Source organism: Callithrix jacchus, chromosome 7, assembly GCF_049354715.1.
Source record: "Callithrix jacchus isolate 240 chromosome 7, calJac240_pri, whole genome shotgun sequence".
Classification (NCBI taxonomy): domain Eukaryota; kingdom Metazoa; phylum Chordata; class Mammalia; order Primates; family Cebidae; genus Callithrix; species Callithrix jacchus.
In genome coordinates this window covers 8,528,880-8,555,660 of record NC_133508.1, presented here as the reverse complement: position 1 = coordinate 8,555,660, position 26,781 = coordinate 8,528,880, and the positions used below count along the sequence as shown (strand labels likewise).

General features: G+C 40.1%; 1 protein-coding gene across 1 annotated transcript in view; it reads right to left on the bottom strand.

The window, feature by feature from the left end:
• LOC100405255 (aldo-keto reductase family 1 member C4-like) overlaps positions 1-25,549 on the bottom strand; it is a 40,512-nt gene extending 14,963 nt beyond the window's left edge. The window contains 6 exon segments of the mRNA XM_054258446.2: positions 2,684-2,851; positions 5,340-5,532; positions 5,998-12,027; positions 15,016-15,132; positions 16,007-21,032; positions 25,459-25,549. Of these exon segments, the coding sequence (XP_054114421.2) occupies positions 2,684-2,851; positions 5,340-5,423 (252 nt within the window). The 5' untranslated portion in view covers positions 5,424-5,532; positions 5,998-12,027; positions 15,016-15,132; positions 16,007-21,032; positions 25,459-25,549.
• Between the last annotated feature and the right edge of the window lie 1,232 nt (positions 25,550-26,781).

Below are 26,781 nucleotides of genomic sequence, written 5' to 3'. Positions count from 1 at the left end.
ACCCTCATGAGAGCTGGTGCTGATACCCACTGCTGGGAAACATGAAGGCAGGTCACATCATGGGAACTCTTGCCAATATTACCCAGCACTAGCCCACAGTGGGGCAACCCCACTGGGTGGCTAGACCCAGAAAAACAGTAGCAATCAATCACTGTAGTCTGGCTCTCAGGATCTTCTACTCCTAGTGTAATGGGAAGAACATCACATGGAGAGAACATCTCTTAAGACAAAAAAATCCAGATAGCAGGGCTTGAGTTCCAGATCTTTGCACTGGTGGTAAGTTTCTTTCAGCAGAGATACATTTTGAGTGCTAGATTCAGTAGGGAAAGTCTAAACCTCTGCTAACAACTGTCAAGTGGCCTTAACGCTCGTGAAGAGTGTTGGAGAACGGGTCTTATCTCCCCTCTTGTCCATCAATGCAGACATAGCAGGGCTTCTCCTAAAGAAGCTCTGCATGGGTACACCTATATACAACTTTCCTGGAGCACTTTAGAATGACTGCGTCCTCACAGAGGAGTGCTCCCTAGGTTCAGGCTTGCATTAGAGAGATTCACAATTTCTCCGTACTTGGAACATCAGCATTTCTGTAGACGGAAAAAGGTACCTATCTGATCTCAATACCCGGAACACTGGGACAAGGTGAGGCTGGCAGGTGCATAGCTTTCCTGTCAGCCTGGCATGGGAGCTGAGGTAGCTCCCACCCTTTACTTTGATAAGATAGCAAATCCAATTGAGAGCTCCCCCAACCACACTGGGTACTGCATTTATCCACATGCTTTAGCTACAAGTGGTTTCTACCCACCTCAACTGGCCCAGGTAGGGGGTACTCAATAAATAAAACACACTCAATAAATAAAATACTGGAAAATTTTGAGTAAATAAAAAAGTGCACACAACAGAAGAAGGAGATAAGCTTCAAGGGACCGCTGCTATTCCAACCCCGTAGGAGACAGTGAACTTGCCCACACACTGAGTATACAGCCAGCGTCTGAGTAAACAACCAGCAGCTAAGAAAGCCGTGACACAAAGCCTCTCTACAACCAAGAAACTCATGTGTCTTCACACCTAATAGCACTAAGAACCCAATTAGGCCATTATAAACTGCAAACATTAAAGTCAGATCCTTAAAAGGAACAAAAGAAGTTGAAGAAAAACAGGGATATCAAAAATAAATTCAAGAAAAACTAGGAATAGTCTGTCAAAATGGGAAGGCAACAGAAAAGTAATTATGGTAATATGACAAAACAATATTTTGTCACCCAAAATCCCTGGGGTCACCCAAATCACCTCCAGAAGATCACACGAGCTCCCCAGCAGTGGATCTAAACCAAGATAAAATATTTGAAATACCAGATAATGAATTCAGAGGGTTCATCATTAGGCTACTCAAGGAGATATCACAGAAAGATGAAAAACAACCTAAAAAAAATTTTTTAAACGCAATTCAGGATATAAATGAAAAGTTTTCCAGAGAGATAAATATTACAAAGAAAAACCAATCAGAACTTCTGGAAATGAAAGACACACTTAGGGAAATACAAACTGCAGAAACTTTTAACAATAGACTAGAACAAGTAACGAATTTCAGAGCTCAGAGACAAGAGTTTTGAATCAACTCAATCAGATGATGATAAAGACAGAAGATCAGACTGGACAGGCGGCTCACACCTGTAATCCCGGCACTTTGGGAGGCCAAGGTAGGCGAATCACCTGAGGTCAGGAGTTCAAGACCAGCCTGGCCAACATGGTGAAACCCCATCTCTACTAAGAATACAAAAATTAGCCCGGCTTGGTGGCATGTGCCTGTAATCCCAGCTATTCAGGATCCTGAGGCAAGAGAATAGCTTTAACCTGGGAGGCAGAGGTTGTAGCAGTGAGCCAAGATCATGCACCTGCACCATTTGATCCATTAATCCCACTAGTGGCATCACCAAAAAGAAAGGAAGTCATTACATGAAAAAGACACGTGCACACACATGTGTACAGCAGTGCAATTCACAATTGCAAGACTATAAAACCAACCTGTGTCCACTGACCAAGGCACGAATAATGAAAATGGGTAATATATACATCATACAATGGTGTATATGTAAAAAGGATTGAAATAATGCCTTTTGTAGCAACTTGCATGGAGTTTAAGGCCATTATTCTAAGTAATTCAGGAACCGAAAACCAAATATATGTTCTCACTTGTAAGTGGGAACTAAGCTATGAGGATGTAAAGACGTACAGGTGATATAATGATCTTTCAGGACTCAGTGTTGGGGAGGTTGGGAGTACGGTGAGTGAAAAACACCTGCATATTGAGTACAGTGTCCACCGATCATCTGACCAGCTCGCTTAAATCTCAGAATCATCACTATAATATTCTTTCATGTAACCAAAATCCACTTGTACCCAAAAAGCCATTGAAATGTAAAAATTAATGTATTAAAAAATACTGATCTGAGCTGGGGCTCGAAAAAGTAAAGTGACTTTTAAGTAATAAATTTGAACTCAGCAATGATGAGAAAGACATCATCATTTGCCACCTTTTATTTTAGTTTTAATACATGAATATGTGTGAATAAACCGGAACCAATACGCACAATTCACCTACAACTACAGATCCAGTTACAGAACTGTCTTTTCCACAGAATCACATTAAGTGCATGTGCATTCATGCTCATCATAGGTAGAGTACCTTTGAAGTGCAGAATATGTCTTCTCTCTTTACACTGCCATCTGCAATCTTGCTTTGGATAGCCAGTCCAACCTGCTCCTCATTATTGTAAATGTATGCAGAATCAAGATGGCGGAAACCAGCTTCTATTGCGAATTTGGTGACCTCAACAACTCTATTCCTAGGAACCTGGAAGAGCAATGAAAAGTAGTGTTTGGTGATTAATGTGCTCGACAGGTAGTTCAGGCACGAGCAATGACCTTCGCAAAGATCACAGTATTCTTGTATCTTGGGTTAGTTACATATATGGAGTGATAAACCCATCCCAACTTGCCTTAGTCTTTCCCACTTGGTAATGAAGTTTGGATATCCTGGGCCTTTTCAGGCCCAGGTAATTCCTGGCTGATCACTAGCATGGAGTTTCCCAAGAACAACCTCATATTCAGTCATTTGTTGCACAAATTAATAAGATTCAAATTATAGTTATAAATATAATTCTTATTACTACTCTTATTTGAGACAGATTCTCACTCTGTCACCCAGGTTGGAGTACAGTGGCACAATCTTGGCTCACTGAAAACCCTGCACACCCCACCTCCCTAATCCCCCATGCCCTTTATCTCAGACTGAAGCAATCCTCTGACCTCAGTCTCCCAAATAGCTGGGACCACAGATGGGCGCCATGATGCCGGTTAAATTTTTATATTTTTGGTAGGTATGGGGTGTTGCTATGTTGCCCAGGCTGAAACTCCTGAACTCAAGGGATCCACCTGCCTCAGCCTCCCGAAGTGCTGGGATTACAGGTGTGAGTCACCACAAGAAGCCTCCTAATTATTTTTGATATAGTAAAATTAACACATAGAAAAAGGCACATGGAAGGAACTACAGGAAGAATACAGTGTAAGTTCCTATGATTTGCCTCTCAGCAACGCTGCACAAAACACACTGACTTCCTCCAGCATCACATCTTGACAACATAGGGGAAATGCCTGCAAGGGATGCTATTTGGAGACTCAGTTCCCAAGATTTTAACTGGGTGCTGGTTATATTGACCAAGTCTCTATAGCACACACCAAACATCCAGTCTTGTAAAGAAAGCAGATATGCAGAAACCCCACACATTGTACAAGTAGTTAATTATAGATACTACCCTTATTAGTTAGGAAATGATGAGGAATTCTAAGACACCAGCCAGGCTCCAACTTTGAAAACATCTGTGTCTATGGGTGACAGTCTATAGCGTTGACTCTTTCTACACAGCTATTAGCCATATGCTTTAGTCTTAAAAAATATGGCCAACTTTTTTAGGAAAGGTATAATTTCAGTGAAATTTAAAATTATTGACTTATCTACCAAATTTGGATAAAGATTTGAAAGGTACCTTTTTTAAACAACAAAGCCATACATAGAACAATTTTCTATTTTAATATGAGTATTTCAGAAGCTTTCTATTTCCAATAATATTAAAAAGAACCAGCTGTCAGGTCTCACTGCCTTCCCCAGATACCAGCCCTGATCTCTTTGCTGTGCAGCCACTCAAGTTTACCAAGGCTGGAGCTTCCGTGCTGTGATTTCCTTACTTCCCCTTCACGCCAATTGCATTACAAAGTAAACTGCTAGTGTCGATGGTCTTCAAGATGTGTGTCTGTATAGTTGAGAAGAGTAAGACACATTTTATGTGACTAGTCCCTATTCACATACTTAGTAGCCTTGGAATACAAGTTTTCTTCCAGTGGAGAAATAGTTCAGTCTAGAAAATAAAAGTCTCCATTTTGCCCATTTCTATGTCAGAGGACCACCCCTATCATTTTTATGCAAATCTGATGCATGTTAACATGGACCAAAAATTCAAAATTTCTCTTGTGAGGTTCTTTTTTTTTTTTGACACAGAGTTTCGCTCTTGTTACCCAGGCTGGAGTGCAATGGCGCGATCTCGGCTCACCGCAACCTCCGCCTCCTGGGTTCAGGCAATTCTCCTGCCTCAGCCTCCCGAGTAGCTGGGATTACAGGCACGCGCCACCACGCCCAGCTAATTTTTTGTATTTTTAGTAGAGACGTGGTTTCACCATGTTGACGTGAGGTTCTTTTTTTCTTAAAATAAAGTTATATTTTCTTTCACATAATTTTCCTAGAGGTGAGAGTCGTACATGTGAAATTAAGTCTGGGACCAGAATTATTACTTTGTCATGCCCAAGGCCACGTGACGGCTCAGCAATACTCTCTCCAACCGTTTTCACGCACCCCATCTTTAGGCACTGTTACCACAAAGATTTTCTTCGATCATGTCTACTTGGAAGACTAAACAATTTCTTCAATTACAGAAATAAAGAAAGAAACCATTTCACTGCAGTCAATCTCCTACAAAAGGAAATGCCAGGCAGTGTTCTTCACTGCTGAGTTTTAAATATTCTGTAAAGCTGGGGAGGCCCATAAACAGAACAAAAAAAAACAGTGTATAAAATAAAAATAAGCAGTACATGACGATATGAGCAGACCTCAGTGCAGAACAGAATCTGACTACCTTCTCTCTTGGAACAAAGACTAGCTCTGACCTAGTAAAACGGACATGGTGAGTCACGCAGAATCACATAGGAACACAAAGCTAAAACCCAGATCATCTCCCGCTCCTACTAGCTCCACTCCTTTACACGCGCAACCCTGAGAACGTGATTGTTACCTCTGGAGGTGCGTAGGTGCCAAATCCCAATACAGGCATAAAGTGACCATCATTTAGCTCCACTCGCTGACATCTGGGATCCATTTTATGTCCCTTCTTTCACTAAGCAGATCCTGTTTCCTTCGTTAGCATCCGGCATTTATATTCACAGGTTACATAAACAATGGGCAGACAATGCTGCTCGGCCCACTCTCTTAAAGGCATGTAGGAGGAAGCAAGTGATAGCCTGTTACAAAGCTGTGAAGAAAACTGAATCCAGTTCACTGTTTTTTATCAAAGAGAATTCTTACTTACATTATTACATAGTCGGAGTAAAGTTATTCATTTCTTGCTGAAGTAAAGTTTTCTATCCAGAATCTATCTGGCTATTATCTATCTATATCTATCATCTATCATCTGTCTATCTCAAAAATTCCTCCAATATATTTATAGAATGATTAGTGATCGTATGTTAGACTATAAAACACCTCCAGCAACAGGTCTCGTTGTTGTTCATGCCATGATGATGTCACATCTTTATTTTATGTCATATAAACGATCGACCATTTTACATCTTTCTTTCACACAGATGCTATTTAAAGGAATGACTAGTGAGCATTTTTTAAAAGGTGACACTCAAAAAAAAATTAAACATTAGAGCCAAAAAAATTTCTTTTACCTTTTCTTCAGCAAATATCTTGGTTTTCTCTTCTTTGCACTGTAGAAGGAATATTCATTCCTAATGAAAATGCAGTCCTGATGGTATTGTAATCCTGGCAAGGGCTCAAAGGTAAAAGAAAACACAGAAATCCTGACATAATGTTTATTGGAATATTAATTATTAACAATGTTTGGTCTTTGGACATTATTTGCAATATGCAAACAAACAGTGCCTTACAGTATTTGTATCTTTCATCCTGTTTTATAAGAAACCATCAAAAGTAACTTCCCAAAAAAATTGGTAACTCTTTTAATATAATTTGTAATTCTGTTAAATATTATTCATAAAAGTAGAAACTAATTACAATAAATTGGTGAATAATCCTCACATCCCATAATTTTTACTTGTGTCTCCCTTTGGAGGGAAGATTTGAACATAATCATTGGCCCAGACCTATACCTCCAGCACTTGGGAAGGCTGAGGTGAGCGGATCACTTGAGACCAAGAGTTCAAGACCAGCCTGGCCAATGTGACAAAACTCTGTCTCTACCAAAAATACAAAAATTCGCCATGCATGGCGGTACATGCCTGTAATCCCAGCTACTCAGGAGGCTGAGGCAGGAGAATCATTTGAACCCAAGAGACAGAGGCTACAGTGAGCTGAGATTACACCACTGTACTCCAGTTTGAATGAGCCATAATTAACACCTCTGAGGAATCCACACCAATATCTGTTGGGTTTTTTCACATTTTAGGAATAGCCATTCTTACTGGTGTAAAATGATATCTTGATGTGTGTTGTTACGTGTTTCATAACTGTACATTAAATGAAATGGCTTATATTTTCACGTCAAAAAGAAGATTTGCAGAATGGGTTTTTAGAAATCCAAGATGCAACGATATGTTCTGAACTAGAAACTCACTTCAGCTGAGAACATAGCGTGAACATGAAAGGCAGAAATAGGTATTTTATGAAAACAGTAACCAAAGAAGATTTGTGACAGCTATACTAAAGTCAGAAACACACCAAATGTAGTCAAAAAGTCTGACCGAGATAAAACATAGGCGCATTTTATATAAATTAAAGGTGAGGTTCCAGACCACCAACATAAAGCAAATACCATAATAAAATGAATCACATAAATTTTTTTATTTCAACTATACATAAAAATTATGGGCCGGGTGTGGTGACTCAAGCCTGTAATCCCAGCACTTTGGGAGGCCGAGGCGGGTGAATCACAAGGTCAACAGATCGAGACCATCCTGGTCAACATGGTGAAACCCCGTCTCTACTAAAAATTACAAAAAAATTAGCTGGGCACGGTGGCGCGTGCCTGTAATCCCAGCTACTCAGGAGGCTGAGGCAGGAGAATTGCCTGAACCCAGGAGGCAGAGGTTGCGGTGAGCCGAGATCATGCCATTGCACTCCAGCCTGGGTAACAAGAGCGAAACTCCGTCTCAAAAAAAAAAAAAATTATGTTTGCACCATTCTTTAATATATTTAGTTGAGCAATAGTATGTCTAAGGAAACAATGCACATACCTTAATTTAAACATTTTTTGTTGTAAAATACTAACAATTATCTGAACCTTCAGCAGGATGTAATCTTTTTGCTGCTAGAGAGTATTCCCTCACTATAGATTGCTGCTGACTGATCAGGGTTATGGTTGCTGAGTCCTGAAATGGCTGTGGCAATTTCTTAAACAAAATACAACAATGAAATTTGCCTCATTGGTTGACTTCTTTCGTGACAGACTTCTCTGTAGTGTGCAATGTTGTTTGACAGCATTTTACATGGTGTAGAACTTCTTTGAAAGTTGAAGTCAGGTCTCTGTGATCCAGCCACTCTTTCATCAATTATCTTTTCCTAATAAATCCTTGGTTGTCATGGAAGCAACATTCACGCATGTTCACCATCCACAATGGTTATGAAAAGGGTAGATTTCAACCCAAGAAACAACTTTTTGTGCATTTATATGAAAGAACTCTTAAGTTTTTAAAGTTTTATCATGAGATTACAATTCAGTCACATATTTAGGCTCTACTTCTCACTCTCTTTCTCTTGCTAATTTCATCACATCTGCAGTTACCAAATCCTTAGCCCCCTTAAAATAATCCATGCGAGTTCTAATTAACTGTTTCTGAACTTCCGTTCATGTTGATATTTTGACATTTTCTTATGAATGACAAGTGTTCGTGATGGCATTCAGAATGCTGAATTCTTCCCAGAGGGCTTTCCATTTACTTTACCTGATTCATCACAAGAATCACTGTCTGTAGCAGCTATAACTGATTGAAATGTATTTATGAACAACAAGATTTGAAAGTTAAAATTGGTCTTTTATCCATGTACTGAAGAATAAATATTGTGAAGCAGTCATAAAAACAAAAATAATCTTTCTAACCCCTGCATTAGAACTATTTGTTAACAAGGTGCACTGTCATTGAACAGTAATTTTTTAAAGGAATCTCTTTTTCTTTTTGAGCAGTACATTTCAATACTGCTTTCTATTTTAAACAGTAGACTCAAAATATTCATTAACCATGCTACAAAAGAGCTATGCTGTAAGACAGGCTTTTTTACTCTATTTATAGAGCATGGTTTTGAAATCATAAAAAAGCATTGGTTTCATCTTGAAATCACCAGGCACATTAGCTCCTAACAAGAGAGTCAGCCTGTCTTTTGAAGCGAGGCATGGACTTCCTTCTAGGTATAAAAGTCCTAGGTGGCACCCTTTTTGATATAAGGCCCTTTCATCTACATTTAAAATCTACTGTTTATTGTAGTCACTTTCATTAATGATCTTACATAAATCTTCTGGTTAACCTGCTGCAGATTCTCCATCAGAACTTGCTGCTTTATTTTGCACTGTTATGTTATGGAAATGGCTTATTTTATTCAGCCTCATTAACCAACCTCTACCAGATTCCAACGTTTTCTCCACAGCATCCTCACCTCTATGAGCCTGCATACACTTGAGGAGAGTTAAGGTCTTCTTCTGGATTGGGCTTTGGCTTAAGAGAATGTTGTGGCTGGTTGATCTATCCATATCGTTAAAATTTCTCCTTATCAGCAATAAGGCTGTTTAGGGTTTTAATCATTTTGTATTCACTGAAGTAGGATTACAGTTTCCTTAAAGAACTTTTCCTTTGCATTCACAACTTGGCTAATAACTAACACAATAGATCTAGCTTTCAGCCTGCCTCAGCCTTCAACATATATTCCTCAATAAGCTTAATCACGTGTAGCTTTTGTGCTTAAGCGAAAGATGTGCTATTCTTTCTTTCGCATGAACATTTAGAGGCCATTGTAGCGTTACCATTTGACCTGGTTTTAATACTGTTGTGTCTTAGGGTATAGGAAGGCCTGAACAGGGGGAAAGAGATAGGGGAACCACCTGTCACTGAAGCAGTCAGAAGGCACACAATTATCAATTGCATTCACTGCTGTACATGGGTACAGTTTGGGGTATCCCAAAACAAGTATAATATAACATCAAGATTACAGATCGGAGATTACCATCACCGATATAATAATACAGTGAAAGTCTGAAATATTGCAAAAATTACTGAAATGTGGGGAAAAGGCACAGAGTGAACACATGCTATTGGACAAATGGTGCTAACAGGCTTGCTCAATGCAGGGTTGCTACAAATGCTGAATTCTTATAAAAAATTCAATATCTTTGAAGGACAAAAAAAGTGAATCATAACAAAATGAGGTATACTATCTTCATGAATGGGTCAATTTATAAAGAATATATCAAGCGTAATGGTTAATTTTAGGTATCAACTGGATTGGATTAAGTGGCATGCCAATACCTGGTCGGGTATTATTTCTGGGTATATCTGTGAGGATTACTCTGGATCATATTGACATTTGAAACTACGGACCAACTGAAAAACATTTTCCCTCACTCAGTGTGGGAAACAACCCTTCTGTCGGCTGAGGTTTCTGATAAAGAAGCAGAGGAAAGGTGAGCTCGCTTTCTCTCTTCTGAAGCTGGGACACTCATCTTTTTCTACCCCTGGACATCAGAATTCCAGGACTTCTGATCTTTGAACTCTAGGTCTTTGACAAGTGGCCCCCAGCTTCTCAGGCTTTTAGTCTAAGACTGGGGGATACTTTGATGACTCCCCTGATTTCAGGCCTTCACAGTTGGAAGAGGCCATGGCACTGGAATTCATGGTTCTACAGGTTGTGGTAGCAATTTTCAGAAAACAAAATGGAAATGAGGCAATCCCTCAAATATATTCCTGCTCCTACGTTTATGTAGATAGATAGACTTCATAGATTCACCTATGAGATGACACACACGCACATATATACATGTATATATATATGGATCTCACATATACTACATATATTATTATATACCTAGAATGTATATTCTAATATAAATATATAATATGTAGTCTAATATAAACATATATTAGATATATATTTAGATATAAATATTTAGTCATATATATCTATATCTACATATATACATTTTAGATTTGTATTTCTTCAGAGAATTGTAACCATATTGATTCTGACAGCAGAAGTGGTTCTAAAGGAACAGAATCTATACTGAGTTTTCTGAATTCATTTTGGGGTTTATGGAACGACCACTCTAACCTAATCAAACTTGAATATACTAAAGACTCTATTTCCAATAATATAGAAAGTACTGTTTACAATATGAACTGTTTTTGGAGATGCATAAACTATCCACATTACCATACTCCACAATTCATGAAACGCCAGGAAATTCGTGACTCTATATATGATGCTTTTGAATAGTTATGGAAAACTATTCAATATAATGACCCAATCTATGGGTTGTCTGTTTACTCTGCCATTTTTTTTTTTTTTTTTTTTTGGCCATGCAAAAGCTCTTTAATTAGGTCCCAGATACTTATCTTTGCTTTTATTGCATTTACTTTTGGGCTCTTGGTCACGAAATCCTTGCCTAAGCCAGCGTCTAGAAGGGGTTTTCCAATGTTATCTTCTAGAATTTTTGTAGTTTCAGGTCTAAGGTTTAAGTCCTTAATTTATCGTGAGTTGATTTTTTTATAAGGTGAGAGATGAGGACCCAGTCTCATTCTCCTACCTGTCGCTAGCCAGTTATCCCAGAACCTTCGTTGAAAAAGGTGTCTTTTTTCCCCACTTTATGTTTTGTTTGCTTTGTCAAAGATCAGTTGGCTGCATTTGGGTTTATTTCTGGGTTTTCTGTTCTGTTCCACGGGTCTATGTGCCTATTTTTGTACCAAAACAGTACCATGCTGTTTTGGTGACTATGGCCTTATAGTATAGTTTGAAATCAGGTAGTGTGATGCCTCCAGCTTTGCTCTTTTTGCTTAGTCTTGCTTTGGCTATGCAGGCTCTTTTTTGGTTCCATATACATTTTAAAATCATTTTTTCTAATTCTATGAAGAATGATGGTGGTATTTTGATGGTGATTGCATTACATTTGTAGATTGCTTTTGGCAGTATGGTCATTTTCACAATATTGATTCTACCCATCCGTGAGCATGAGATGTGTTTCCATTCGTTCATGTCGTCTATGATTTCATTCAGTAGTGTTTGTAGTTTTCCTTGCAGAGGTTCTTTTGAGTCCCTGGTGAGATATATTCCTAAGTATTTCTTTTTTTTCTTTTTTTCTTTTTTTTGGCTATTGTGAAAGGGGTTAAATTATTTATTTGATTCTCCATTTGGTCGCTGTTGCTGTACAGAAGAGCCACTGATTACATCAATCTTGTATACAGAAACTTTGCTGAATGATTTTATCAGTTCTAGGAGCTTTCTGAAGGAGTCCTTGGGGTTTCAAAGGATCACATCATCAGTGAACGGTGACACTGAGAATTCAGCATATGGTTTGGAGGGTCAGATATGCCAATTACAGCATTATACCCTTGGCCCATGAACCTCACATCTTTCTTACATGCAAAATGTAACCATTTCATCCCAATAGTTCCAAAAACTTGTAACTTGGTCCAGCACCAACTTAAAATTCCAAACTACAAAAGTTCATCTCAGATTCAAGGTTCTTGCCAGTTTTGAGCCTGTGAAGTCAAAAACAAGTTATTTACTTTCAAAGTACAACAATATAATCAGTTGTGGGTAAACATTACTTTTCCAAAAGGAAAAAAATAAAAAAAGGAAAAAAAGGTGTGCGTAAGGTCAGGGGAAACAGGACCTACAGAAGTCAGAATCCCAGCAAGGCAGACATTAAACCTTAGAGCTCCAAATAATTTCTGTTGATTTTACATCCTGCATCCTGGGCACCTGGTGCAAGGGTCAGCTCTCGAGTATTTAGGCAGCCCTGTCCCCATGGCTTTGCTGGGCACACCCCATGTGGCTGCTCTCACAGGTTGGAATTCTATGCCTGTGGCTTTTCCAGGCAGAAGTTTCAAGCTGCCAATGGCTATGTGATTCTGGGGTCTGGAGGTCTGTGGTCCTGCTCCCAGGTCTCCACTGGGCAGAAACTCCATGGAAATTTCTGACCCCACATCTCTTCTTAGCATTGCCTAAGTAGAGAATCTAGGTGGGGCCTCCACCCCTGCATTAGGCTTCTCCCTGGATCGATGAAGGTGCCATGTCTCAACTACTCTTGTACCACAGAGAGATCAAGCTAGAAACTCCCATCCTCTTTTTGTTTCTTTCTACTTAGCATTTCCTCCAATGACCAGGTTTGAAGCCTCTGGCTTCACAAGGCTCAAGGGACTAGATGGCTGCTATGTCAGGGCTTCTGCCTGAAGAGTGTGGGTTCGTGGGGTTGACAAGAATTTAAACTTTTCCCAGACTGTATAAAATCTCAGGGAACTGCTCAGTTGTACAGGGGATATAGAGAAGGGGAGAAGCAGGGAAGAAGGAAAGTAAGAAAAAGAAGTGGGGAGGAGAGATGCAGGTGTCCTTGAGTCAGCAATAACACACATGTGCCTCAAATAAGTAATTGACCTTATTGTACACCAAAAATAACTGAGGCAGATATCAATCTATTAGAGGTTTAATTTGGCAAGGTTGAGGACAGACCCCAGAAAGAAAAATGCAAGTCACAGTAAGATCTTTAGTTTTTTCAAAGAGGATTTTGGGAGCTTCACTATCTAAAGGGTAAATATCTAAAGAACAGATATTTGAGGATTAAGAAAAAGCAGGGCAGGTATACAATGAGGCAAGTGGTTACACTCTTGCAAGCCTCTGATTAGTGCTCACTGAATCTACATCTTACATTGGAAAAGAAAGCAGTAGAGAAAAAATTCAACTGTGCATTTGTCTTTCACTCAGTAAATCTACATTTTACATACGATATAGTAGCATGTAAAATTACAGCTATTTGTTTGGAAATAAAAGGAAGGCAGCTTTTGGATGACTCCATTCCCAAGCTTAACTTTCCTTCTGGCGTAGTGAATTTGGTGTCCAGAGAATACATTTTTCCTTCTTTCCTTTCCTAGGAAGGCTCATTCCTAGATCACGTCCTGGGTTGCTAGGAAGGCTAATTCCTAGGGGGTTGTGAAGTCTTGTGTCGTATGGAAGAAAATATGGACGGAAAGAAATAAAAAATAGAAAAAAAGATACCAAGGTCAGATCATAACGAGAAAAGGAACACAGTCCTGGAAAACAGATTTAGTCTTTACTACTAAAAACTCTACGGGCAGTAAGTACAAATATATATATAGCTGTTACAGATATTTAAATGTTTGGTGATTCCGAGTAAAGAAAGTAGGAGAAATAAATGGACACATAATTTTGTTGACTTGTAGGCAGAAAATAATTTAGAATTCAGACCAGATAAATTGTAGGCAAGTGATAAAAACTGAGAAACAATGGACAAGGGTAGAAGCTAAAAACAGGTGTACCATAGTTTCTTTATTTTTTTTTTTAGGAATCTGGCTCTGTCACCAGGCTGGAGTGCAGTGACTTGACCTCAGCTCACTGCAACCTCCCACTCCCTGGTTCAAGTGATTCTCCTGCCTCAGCCTCCTGAGTATCTGGGATTACAGGTATATGCCCACCACGCCCAGCTAATTTTTGTATTTTTAGTAGAGATGGAATTTCACCATGTTGGCCAGGATGGTCTCAATCTCCTAACCTTGTGATCTGCCCACCCTGACCACCCAAAGTGCTTGGATTACAGGCATGAGCCACCACTCTCGACCACTATAGTTTCTTTTGAAACTTTTTTTTTTCCAGTCCCTGGTTTTTACCAAAGACAAATAATGAGAGAATGAATTTATTTGCAAAACATGTCTTAGTCTTATTATTCTCGACATGATTATTTGCATATCTCGCAGCAAGAATAATTATTGGTCAATAGGCTCTTTATAAATTGGCTTTGCTGAAGCTATTTAAAAGAATCTCAGATTAGACTTTCAAAGACCTTTCTATTTCAGCCAAAAATATATCTGTGCCTTCAGATACCTGAAATTGGAATTTATTTTGTTTACCAAGGAAAAGCTGGTGTGGAGGGGTGTGTAGGACAGCACTTAATATAATGACTCAACAGTGGTTTAGCCCCAGTTTATGTTCACCCAACTCAGAGAGTGAGGACATCTGATGTGCTAAGCCAGTGTCCACTGTAATGAGAGGTTGGATGAGTGAAGCCCAAAGGAGCCCAGCTGTGCCATCTGTGCTATCCCAGGCACCTCTCTCTCGTTGGGCTGAGGGGTACATATGGGACACCCTCCCCTGCAGAGGTAAGGTTTTCCATTGTATCTCTGCAGTCTGTGGTAACTCAACATTCTTGAGGACCCTAATGGTTCAGGGCCTCCACTCAGGAACACAAGCACTGAGAAATACAGGCCAATGTCCTCAACTGTCAAGGGTAGAGGAAGTGAGATGATTGAATCTAAAACCCCCTTAAGGCTGGGGGACAAGGACAGACAGAAAATCTTGGTACAGTCACTCGATTGTGAATGAGACTCATAAGAGATTTAGCAATCCTAGGCACCTCTCTCAGGAAGAACCCAGGAAACAAAGCTAGAATGAGATATTCAGGTGCCTCCAACAGTGAAAAAACAGTCTTGAGCGTGACAAGGAAAAACAAAACTGACCTTCATAGCGAATGGTACGTGAATCATGAAGAGATCTACACAGTGCAGTCCAAGTTTCTTCAGTGACCTTTCCGGGGCTGGGCGAACGTATTCTGGCTGAAAGAAAGTAGCCCAAGGCTGCAGTGGCCAAAAGAAACAAAGTGGATTATAATTTCACACATTTGGGGACCAAAATTAAACTTCATGGTCAGACATTGAGATGTGAGTCTCAAAACCCTGTGGTCTAAAGCCGAAAGAGCTGGGGCTAAATATATGCTACTCAGTGTAAATCAGGTCATTGATGGGACACTGAGATTTCCTTGAATTATGGCAATGGAAGAAATCTGTGACTAAAACTAAGATGGGGCAGGAAAACCAACTTTAACTATCAAGGGTTAGAGGAGTCATCCACTGAAATGAGTCAAGAAATGGCAGGACAGGGAGAACAGAGTCTCTTGTCCTGCATGATAAATTCCTAGGAAGATTCTTCTGAGAGACTCACATGCTCCAAAGAAGTTGTTATTGATATAAACAGACACAGGGTGCATCTTGGAGACCTCAGCTGTTTACATTGGAAGCATGGATTTCCAGCTGGGACAATTTTAGAAAGTTCAGAAAACTCAATGCTTATTTGAGAAAAAGTATTTTCTTGTCTGGCTCCCTTTTCTGAATAATATCTGACCTTTCTTGATATGTCCTGAGAGCCTCTACTGAAAAATTGAAGGAGTGGAGCTTTAGTGGCTTGGTTAATCTACACAACAGTTAAGGGAGATAAGTATCATTATTTCCATTTTATATATGAATGCTGTCTGATGCTCAGAGACACTGAAGAACTGTGTTCTACTAGTCACATATTTCACAGTAAGCAAGTCATTTCCGTTTCTCTTTCTATAATGTCCCTTCACAATATTAGGAGGCAAATAAAGAATTCAACTTAGACCATATTTTCCTTTCGAAATAACGTATCTGAACTGACGGTGGCCTCTGGGCACTGCACACACAGAACTTTCACCTTGGTGGTGTAGAATACGTCCTCTCTCTTTGTGATACCATCAGTAATCTTCTCTCAGACGGCTTGTCCAACCTCCTCCTCATTTTGGTACAAGTATGCTGAATCAATATGGCAGAAGCCTACATCAAGAGCCACTTTGGTGGCCTCGGCAGCCTGGCTTTTGGAAATCTACAAGACAGGAGTAAGAAGAGTTGATGATCTACCCAACTCAGAGAAAATCAATGCATTTTCCCAACAGCATTTTCACCGACAGTTTCCTGCTGGCCTCTTTCTCCAATTTTGATGATGCAGTTTCAGTGATAGACCTGTACTCTGAGGACGCTGACTAAACTCCAGCATAACTTCTATTCCCAAATAAATTAGAGAAATTGGCTTCACCCTGGAGCATGGAAAAAAAATCACATCTCATTCCATATGAATCAATTGTAAAAATGTAATATAACATATGTTAGACATACCTTATACTTAGGGGATAAAATGGATAATTGAAAAGCAACTGGCCCCATCTGACAGCTGTTTTCTATTGAGGTCTCATGTTATAGTTCTACAAAGATTAAGCACTTGTTCAGTCATTTTTTAGAGCAATTCTTGCAAAGCAACCCCAAAGCTGGCCTTACCTCACAAGGCCCAGAGAGTGACACTTCAATTTTCCTGCAATCAACTGAGTGGATGGCTGAATAGTGTATTTCGTGAGATGCACAATCTAGTCCCTATTGGACGTTATACCTCCTAAGTCTTCCCTTCTATTTTCTAATGAGTGGAATTGAGAGAAAAAACTTAGTCAGTTAGGGCAGGTTCTTGGTAAAACTCCTTTAAACAGAGAAATGGTCTGAAAAAATAAGGCTGCCGACACAGATGAGGAAACTTATTCAAGTCTCTGGCCTTCTCGGATAAAAGAACAAGACACAAAAACGCCTTTGTCCTTTATGCCTAAGACATGCCCACAACTACACTAATAAGAGAACAAAACCCAGCATAGAAATGCCTTTGTCCTTTGTAGAATCAACAGGTTTCTAGAAAACAGTCTCTTCGCCTTTTGTGGACGTGTACACTGGGGGCTACGGTGGATTCTAGTGGGCACTTTCCTTTCCTTTTTTGGACATGCTTTTGACTGTGAGCTGACCCTCTAAGAATCATCACTTCAGCCTCTGATTGCTCCCAGCCAGGCTTGGACCAAGGTCCTGGACAAAACTTCCCCTTCAGTCTCTAAGTGGTCCTGGGCCTAGGTCCAAGGCAAGGTTGAGTAACATTCTCCAAGTCCAGTCGACACATTCCTTTTCTTCCCAGTTAAAAACACCCAGACCCAACCTCACAGTTGACAACCCATTCAGGCCCCCTGTCTACTACAGAGAGGTTTCTTCTTTCACTTATTAAACTTGCCTTCTAACCTCACCCTTTGTGTCCACATCCCTTAATTTTCTTGGTTGTAAGTCAAAAAAGGTTGGCTGATACCTAACGAGAGACTACTACGTTTTTGGTACATTGCTGAGACGGTAAAATATTTCTGGTGCATCGGCTGGGAATGGGTTCACAGGAAGGGTAAGCAGGAGCTGACCTCCAAAGTCTTTACTTTCACTTCAGTTTTATTTTTCTATCAAGAGCAAATGAGACGCTGGGTTCCTGTCAGTGAGTAGGGCGGCTGCCAGCGTTACAACTCAGGGGACAGGCTTCCTGAAGGGGACGTTTTCAATCCCCATCATCCTCAGGTATTTGGAATGTTAACTCTGTTCTCCAGTTTCCTTTCGTGGAAGCCCTCACTGTCACATGCAGCTGAAAAGATGCCCTAAGACAACTGAAAGTCTCTGGCGGAGGCTACACCTCAGTGTTACCTGAAGGCCCCTGGACTGGCTCCAGTTCCCAAGCGCCTGTCAGGGCGTTGGCACCAGAACTTCCAGCATTTCCTGCTGCATTTTCCTCCTTTTTCATGGCTCTCATGTCTTCCAGTGCTTCTTTGTATACAATGTGACAGCATGTTTACAAACTGTGGATATATTCCTGTGCCTAAACTCAGCAGGTGTTGTAGTAATCAGGAGTGTAATTCAAATACGTACTGGTTTTCTGATTTCCTAGAAATGTAAAGGGGAATTTAACATTTCTGTCTAAATTTTCACCCTGAGATCAATAATCCAATTAAAAGACTGACAAACAGAAAATCTTACCACGACTAGGTCTTCTGACTATATAGTCACATATATGTTATGCATGTGCTAGCTATAAAAAAAAGAACTCTAATTAATTGACCTAAAAAAATCAACACCACCAAATATTCTGAAGGAAAAGTAAAAGCCATAATGCCTCTTAGTTCACATGACTTTAATCTTTAACAAATAAAAAGTCTTAAAAAGTATTGGTAAAAGACAAATGTCTTCAAGATATAAACATGTGGTCTAAATTACACAAGTCATATACTAAATTTACTAAGTATTTTAAGATGGAAAATGACTTCTTTGACCTTTAAAAACTGTTAGACTGCCTACTTCACAATTAATAAGACCTGAGGACATATGGAAATAACCACACCTGTAACTATACTAGAAAAAGTCAGACTTTATGCCTAATACATAATTACAACAACTTACCAGGTTTTATATTAAAGATTACTAAAGATTAACATTGTGACATATAATTGGGACTTCTATAAATAAATTCACATGCAAAGTATATGAAAACAGTAAAATATGTTTTTTATAAAAAGACATAAATATATGAATTTTGGCTAGGAATAATATCCTAGTTCTGAACAATTGCCCTGCAAATCCTACCAGGTCATAAGAATAAATAGAATACTCATAACCCAGAGGTTTCTTTATTTGAGAAAAGAAGGCCAAAAAACTAACCAAAACCAAGCTTTCATACTCCCAAACCTTAACAGAGATAAGCATAACCACCAATTATCAGGACATACCAACAACCGCAGAATTTTTAAACTATCCTTATGCCCCCTTGTTTCATTTTAATACATATACTCTAATAGCCCAAATTATTTCTTCCCACCTAAAAACTATCGAACTCTGAATAATAATACTAATAACACTACACATAAACATACCTTTCTTCCAAGGACCCTTAAACCAACCCCAAGAAAAACTCTAACTACTATTCCCCACCTGACACCACCCTCCAAGAAGAAATAGCCAGAAAAGACAACACCAGTCTCCCTAACAACAATGAGGGACTCCACTCCTTAGGGTAAAAATGAGAGAAAAAAGTTAAACAGTTAGAGTGAGTTCTTGGTAAAACTCCTTTGAACAGAGAAACAGCCTAAAAAAAATCAGACTACACACGCAGATAAGGAAACTTACACAAAACCCTGGCTCACTCAGGTAAAAACAAGGCCCAACATAAAAACACCTTTGTCTTTTCTGCCTAATACATGCCAACAACTGCAGTATTCAGAGAACAAGACCCAACAGAGAAACGCGTTCGTCCTCTGTAACGAACACACTTCTAGAAGCGCTTCCCCTTTTGTGGTCATGTACACAGACTCTGGTGGGTACTTTCCTTTCATTCTGAGGACATGTGAAGTATGAGATGAGCCTTTACGAAACATCACATCAGCATCTGATTGCTCCTGGGCCAAGGTCCCAGGCCAAGATTTCACTTCAACTCCTGGTTAGTCCTGGACCAGGGTCCTGGGCCAAACTTTCACTTCGGTGTCCGATTGACCCCAAACCAAGGTCCCAGGCCAAGCTGAATTACACCTTCTCCAAGACCAGTCAACACATTCTTTCCCTTCCCTGTCCGTCAAACCTGAGACCTGAGCTCATAGTTAGCAATCCATACCGGCCTCCTCTCTGCTACAGAAAACTGTCTTCCTTCACTTAATAAATTTTAACTCCACCCTCACCCTTCGTGTCCAGAATCCTTCATTTTCTTGGTCATAAGACAAAAAACTTCTGGTCATACCTCAAAATGAAAGACTACTACATTTTTAACATACTGATGGTCCTGTAACAGAATCACAGTGGCTTCTTATATGACAGAAGTTTAGATGGTTGAAACTCTCTGCCAAATACTTCCAGCACCAACAACCTCACGGCAAAGCTGCCACTAAGTATTTACTTCGGCTTTTCACCCCCTCGGGCCCTTGGCCCTTCACGTTTCTAACCAAGAGCAGAGTGACTCTGACCAGAGCAGAAGGTGAGAGCAGCCTGAGCTTGGACTTTTAAAATGCAACAAATTTTACTGAGTACTTACCTAGGCCAGTTGTTAAGGAATTAGGTAAAATAATGCATGTAAAACACATAGAAAGCATTTGATATGTTAGGTAACATTGACATTTTTAATAGTAAGAAAGATAATATACCCACAAAATTATCAATCTCAGAATCCCCATAGTCAATAGTTTGCTGTGCTACTTAGTACAAAAATCTCTGTGACCTTGGAGTCAGTTAAATGGAAGCCCAGATGAGCCTTTCCAAGCTTCCGCTGTCTACCAGGTGCTGGTCTGAAATGAAACGAAAAATTACTACATGTACAAATACAGCTGACCTAACAAACCTCAGACCCCCTGGGGTCCACTTATGTGATCGGGAGCGTAAGTGCCACACCCCAGCTTTCGAAGGAAGTGTCCATCATTCAGCCTCACAGAATGGCTTTGCTTTAGAGCCGTCATCGTCCCCAGCTAATCTGTCTTTCCTCCTTTTCCTCACTGACAGCCCAGTGGGAAACAAAGCTTCTGTATTCTTTTTTTTTTTTTTTAATTTTTTATTGGATTTTAGGTTTTGGGGTACATGAGCAGAGCATGTAAGACAGTTGTGTAGGAACACACATGGCAGTGTGCTTTTCTTTCCTTCTCCCCTTCACCCACATTTGGCATTTCTCCCCAGGCTATCCCTCCCCACCTCCCCCTCCCACCGGCCCTCCCCTTTTCCCCCCAAAAGACCCCAGTGTTTAGTACTCCCCTTTCTGTGTCCATGTGTTCTCATTTTTCATCACCCGCCTATTAGTGAGAATATGCGGTGTTTCATTTTCTGTTCTTGTGTCAGTTTGCTGAGGATGACGTTCTCCAGATTCATCCATGTCCCTACAAACGACACAAACTCATCATTTCTGATTGCTGCATAATATTCCATGGTGTATATGTGCCACATTTTTCCAATCCAGTCTATTATCAATGGCATTTTGGTTGATTCCAGGTCTTTGCTATTGTAAACAGTGCTGCAATGAACATGTATTCTTTATTTGCCCCAAATACAAGTGGGCAGGTTGAAGATGACAGCCGCCAATGATTTAGAAATGAAGCTGGAGTCAGGCCAGATCCTTTTCTGTGATTCTTGTCTGTCTCTCTGGGAGTATTTTCAGGACCCTCATTCAATGCTGTGAATGCCAGAGGACTTTGATTTTCTCCTCTGTGTTGTTCAAACTTGATTCTTTAGTTGAAAGATTAACCATACCAATTTGTCCTTGATAAGTATACTAGACTTCCTTTACAAGATGCAAAGTTATGAGGGTGGTCATTTCAAAAAACTAATTCTGGGCCGGGCATGGTGGCTCACACCTGTAATCCCAGCACTTTGGGAGGCCGAGGTGAGTGGATCACGAGGTCAAGAGATCGAGACCATTCTGGTCAACATGGTGAAACCCCGTCTCTACTAAAAATACAAAAAATTAGCTGGGTATGGTGGCGCGTGCCTGTAATCCCAGCTACTCTGGAGGCTGAGGCAGGAGAATTGCCTGAACCCAGGAGGCGGAGGTTGCGGTGAGCCGAGATCACGCCATGGCACTCCAGCCTGGGTAACAAGAGCGAAACTCCGCCTCAAAAAAAAAACTAATTCTACTACAGGACTGAAGTTAACTTTCTCACCTATATTTGATTACTAATTCCTTTGAAAACCGCTTATTAGAATTCCTTGAATAAAGCCTGATGTCTGGCGCCAGTCACACACGTAATGAAATTTCTTAGGAACACCCTCCTGTGTCCAACCCCACCCCATTTTTTCTGATTTGCTTCCTCAAATGTTTTGCAGGAAAAACCTGTCTGAGATCACGGATACATTTTGTGCTCTTGCTTTTGTTCCAGCCATGGCATCTTTCTACAACAGCCTGCTCAACTCCCTCCTGGTCTCCTGCAGGCTTCTGATCTCCGACTTATCCCAGATGCACCTGCTACAGCCTAACATCATTTATGACTCCTTCTTCTCATTGCTGTTTTTTGTTTGTTGGTTGGTTTTGAACAAAGATAGGAGATAGCAAAGCGGCCTGGCTCTTAACAGAACAACTTGGAATTCCAGGGCCTCAACTGCTTTTGTAAACATGAACACACACACAGCAACCATGAGATAATGAAAACTAAACATGGCATCCAATTCAGAACACCAGGAGGCTCAGCCTAAATGGCCTCCTGCGTAAGTCACCTTGGACACTTGCATCCTCTGTAGATGAGGGCAGCAGGTCTAGACGAAGGTTAATACCTTGAAGGGTTCAAAATAACTGACTTTGAAACAGCAGAGTCACCAGTTGTTGCTAAAAACACCTCTTTTTAAAATTTTAAGTAATAAGTTTAATTATCACATTATGAAGTATTACAAAAAGAGAAGATGACTTATTCAATAACCTCCCTGGATGAGGTTGACCAGCCTTCTCCTTATTCTCTTAGCTCCTACAAAGCAGGCCATAAAAACCACATCATTGAAATTACACTCTGCACTAATAAGTGGAGAGCTAGAGAAGACGCCTAAGTGGTATTTTCTTTCATGTGTCTATTATGCTGTGCTTTCTCCCACCTGTATTTGTTAGAAGTCATCCTGAAACATGACATTGTCATTTATCTTATTCTGAACCCATAGTTCCGGCTGGGCAAGATCCAAATTCTGCCTGATTCTGATTCCCTATAGTTTATATTTATTCCAACATTGTATCAGCTCTAAATTCGGTAAGTATACTGCTTATATTACATTGGTAAAACTGTTGAATTTCCTACAGAGATGGGGTTAAGTTCTGTGCCAAGTCACAAGAAAAGCATGTCTTCATTGATGGTAATAGCCTGAAGCTCATCATGCAGTAGATTAAAAATCTGTCAACATGTTTGCAGTATTAACCTGTATTTTGTACTAAATGGTTTGCTAAACTAAGAGACATTATTTCTCTCTCATTTCCCTAATTGGGCAGTCTAGGAAATGTGTCAGTGAAAGAGAATGGGCCGATTTCATTCTTAGCAAATTTAAAGCAAGGCCTCATGCTCCCTGCCCCTCTTCTCATAACACTTGCATTAAGCATTATCCTGAAATATTTATAGATTCGACGTCAGGCTTTGTAGCAAACACTTTTCAGAATCCATCTTCCCTCTGTAACTGGAAAGGTGTTTGTCGTCCCCTGGAACTATTTTTACTTCCTCCGGTTTTCAAAGACTACCAAGGAGATGAGACTCTCAGGGAGCTCACGGCTATTGGATAACAGGTGGCAGATGGCAAGTTCTTTCCCCACGAGGCCTGCCTCCTGGTACTGTGCCCTTGTGTAACACCCTCTCATCAACTGTGGCTGGTACTTGTGTCTTTATTCTAAACAATTGACTATTGTAAGGAAGTGTGATATTATTTCCACCATTAGGAAATACAAAATTGTAATTTTCATTGTGCAGGAAACTCTACTGTTTTCTCTGTTTTCAAACTTTGATAATATTGGTGGCAATGTAGGAGAGGCTCACATGGAGAGGAACTGAGTGGGGCCTCTGGTCACCAGCCAGCTAGAAACTGAGGTTTTCATTCCAACAGTCCAGACAAAACTAAATCCTGCCAGTTCACCCCAAACCTTGGAAGCAGGTTATGCCCCTCTAAGCCTTCAGGGAGACCCTGCTTTAGGCTTATGCCTTTTCTGCAGCCCTTTGAGGATCTGAGCAGAGCTACTAGCTCAACTCTACGTGGCTGCACACAGGTCACTACAACCTTAGCAACATGAAACCCACACAAGGGGAGAAAGTGCAAATGGCAATTCTAATACAGCACCATGCACCCAAGGAGGCAGAAGGACACGTGCAACTCTGTAAGATGGGGAGGAAGCAGTGTCAGAAAATATGTTGCAATGGCCTCCAAGGAACATATTCAAAAATTATATGAAAGTGTATTTCATTCAAAAGTAAATATTTAGTGAGTATCTATAGTGTGCAAGATACTGTTGTAGGCAATAAAAAGAGAGAAAAATCTAAGCCCTCATTGAGCTCACTTTCAAAAAGAGAGAAGCAGACAAAAAAGTATTAAGTATATAGAATGAGAACCACGTGGTATGATGAAAGCCCTGGCAGGGAAAGAGTGCAGGGACAAATGAGATTACAAATAGCATAAACAGGGAATCCTCACTGAGACAGACACATCTGAGGGAAAACCTGAAGGAGCGGAGGAAGCCAGCCTTGCTGACAGCTGGGGAAGAGGGCTTCAGGCAGAGAGATCTGAAGAGCACAGTCCCTGCAGCAAGGGCAGGCCAGGCGTGTTCTGGGGACAGCAGTATTCGGAAAGAGGTCAGAAAGGAAGGGAGGGCCATGTTTAGGCAGAGCCCCGCAGGCCACTGAAAGAAGTTGGCTTTTACCCTAGGACAGATGAGGAGACACTGGACGAAACTGAGCTGCTGTGTGGAGAGTAGAATGCAGGTTGGTAAGGGATAAAATGGAAAACTAGTTAGGAGGCTACTTAATAACCAGTTTCTTAGAAGAGATTTGTGGTGTTCATGAAATGAGGAAACCACCTAACAACACATTTCTTCCAACGTCCCCATTGTGAAGTTACAGTACCTGTATGAAATGACATGGAGTTAGCTTTTTCATTTTTTTGTCCATGTTTCCTTTTGTCTTCCATATGTTTCATTACTATATTTTTGTGTTTGTATGATTTTTGAGTGATATTTGAATTTTCTTCTCATTTTCTCTTGTTTATATTCTGTAGTTATTATCTTTGTAGTCACATGGAGATTATATACAACATCCTATAATCACACAAATCTTTGGACTCAATACTCCTTTAACTTCAATTTCCTAAATAATTCCATTTTTCCATATCTCGGTTCCTCTTCATATTGCATTATTGATTTTACAACAACCTTATATATCATATACAGGTTAACTAAATTAACACTTATTTGTAAACAGTTGAAGAAAAAGACGGTACAAATCAAACTTTCTAGTGATTATTTTCTTCAAATAATCTCTCTACCCTGAGATACCTCTGAGATCCTAACTACAGGAATTCCCATGATCCCCACAGACCTTTGTAGTGTCAGTGGAGAGCTTGGAGAACAGGCAGAAGCACTGCTTAAACCTACATGGATCCCAAAGGCTGGGTAGCTGCAGCAAAACATGAGTCTAGGCACACACTTTCCCCCAAGGCTCCGTGTCCTGCCCTAAGTGGCTGCAGCTCCTGTCTGCTGGGCCAGAAGAGTGTGGAAATGCTCAAACGCTAAACACAGACCCCACTGCCATTGCTATGAGCTCATGATGGATCCTAGTCACACATCTCCATACTTACTGTTCCCTCCCAAGACTGCCTGTCTGGCCATTCTCACGGGGGTGTCCACAAATAAACTCCATTGCTCCTCTTCAGTGTTTCTTAGTGGTCTGAGAGCAGTTCACGCCCTGAACCTGAGGAGCCGGAGGACACATCTGCTGGCCTTGTCCCAATTTCACAGGACGCAAGTACAGTGTGTCCAGATGTGTGGAAATAACATCTGTGACTGGAAAATTCCTGAAATTAAAAATTCATTATTTGAAAGCTTAAGAAAAAAAATGATAGCCTGCTAGTTATATCAACCAAGAAAGACAGAGAGAAAATTTGAAGAGCAAAATCAGAAAAGACAAAGGCGACATGACGACTGCTAGAACAGAATACAAAAGCTAACAAATGTTACTGTGAACATCTCCGTGCACACAATATAGAAAACCTAAAGAAAATGATTGAATTATTGGAAATATACAAGTTCTCAAAACTGAACCAAGAAATAAAAATTCTAAACACACCAATAATAAGCAAGTACATGTAATCAGTGAAAACAACACCAAGAGGATCAGGACCAGATGGATTCACAGCCAGATTTTATGAGTGTACAAAGAAGATCCGAGACAAACCTTCCTGTAGGTATTTTATAATATGGAGAAGAAAGGATTTCTCTGTAACTCCTTCCAGGAAACAAGCATCACCTTGATACCAAAGTCAGTCAACAACACAACGTAAAATCTAAAGGCCAATATCCCTGATGAACATGGATGCAAATGTTCCCAACAAAATACTAGTAAACCGAAAGCAAGAGCACATCGAAGAGATAATTTTCATGATCAAGTGGGTTTTATTCCAGAAAGAAGGGGTGTTTCAACATCCACAAATCAATAAATTTGATTCACCACATAACCAAAATTTAAAAGAAAAACCATATGGTCATTTCAAAAGAGATACAAAAGCATTTCATAGAATCCAACATTTCTTTCTCATAAAACCCTTAGCAAACTATATATTGAAGATATATCTAAAAATAATAGGAGCCATACACGACAAACTCACAGCTAACATCCTCCCGAATGGGAAAATGTTGAAAGCATCCCCCCTACTAACTGGAAAAAGACAAGAATGTCCACTGGCACCACTCCTATCTAATACAGAACTGGAAGCCCTCAGCAGAAAACCCAGGCAATAGAAAAGAAAAGAAAAGCCATCCAAGGTGGAAAAGAGAAATTCAAATTATCAATTTTTGCTGACACATTTTTATACCTAGAAAACTATAATGACTCCTTCAAAGGACTGGTTGCTAGACTTGATTTTAAAAAGACTTCAGTGAAATTCGAAGACAGAAAATCAGTG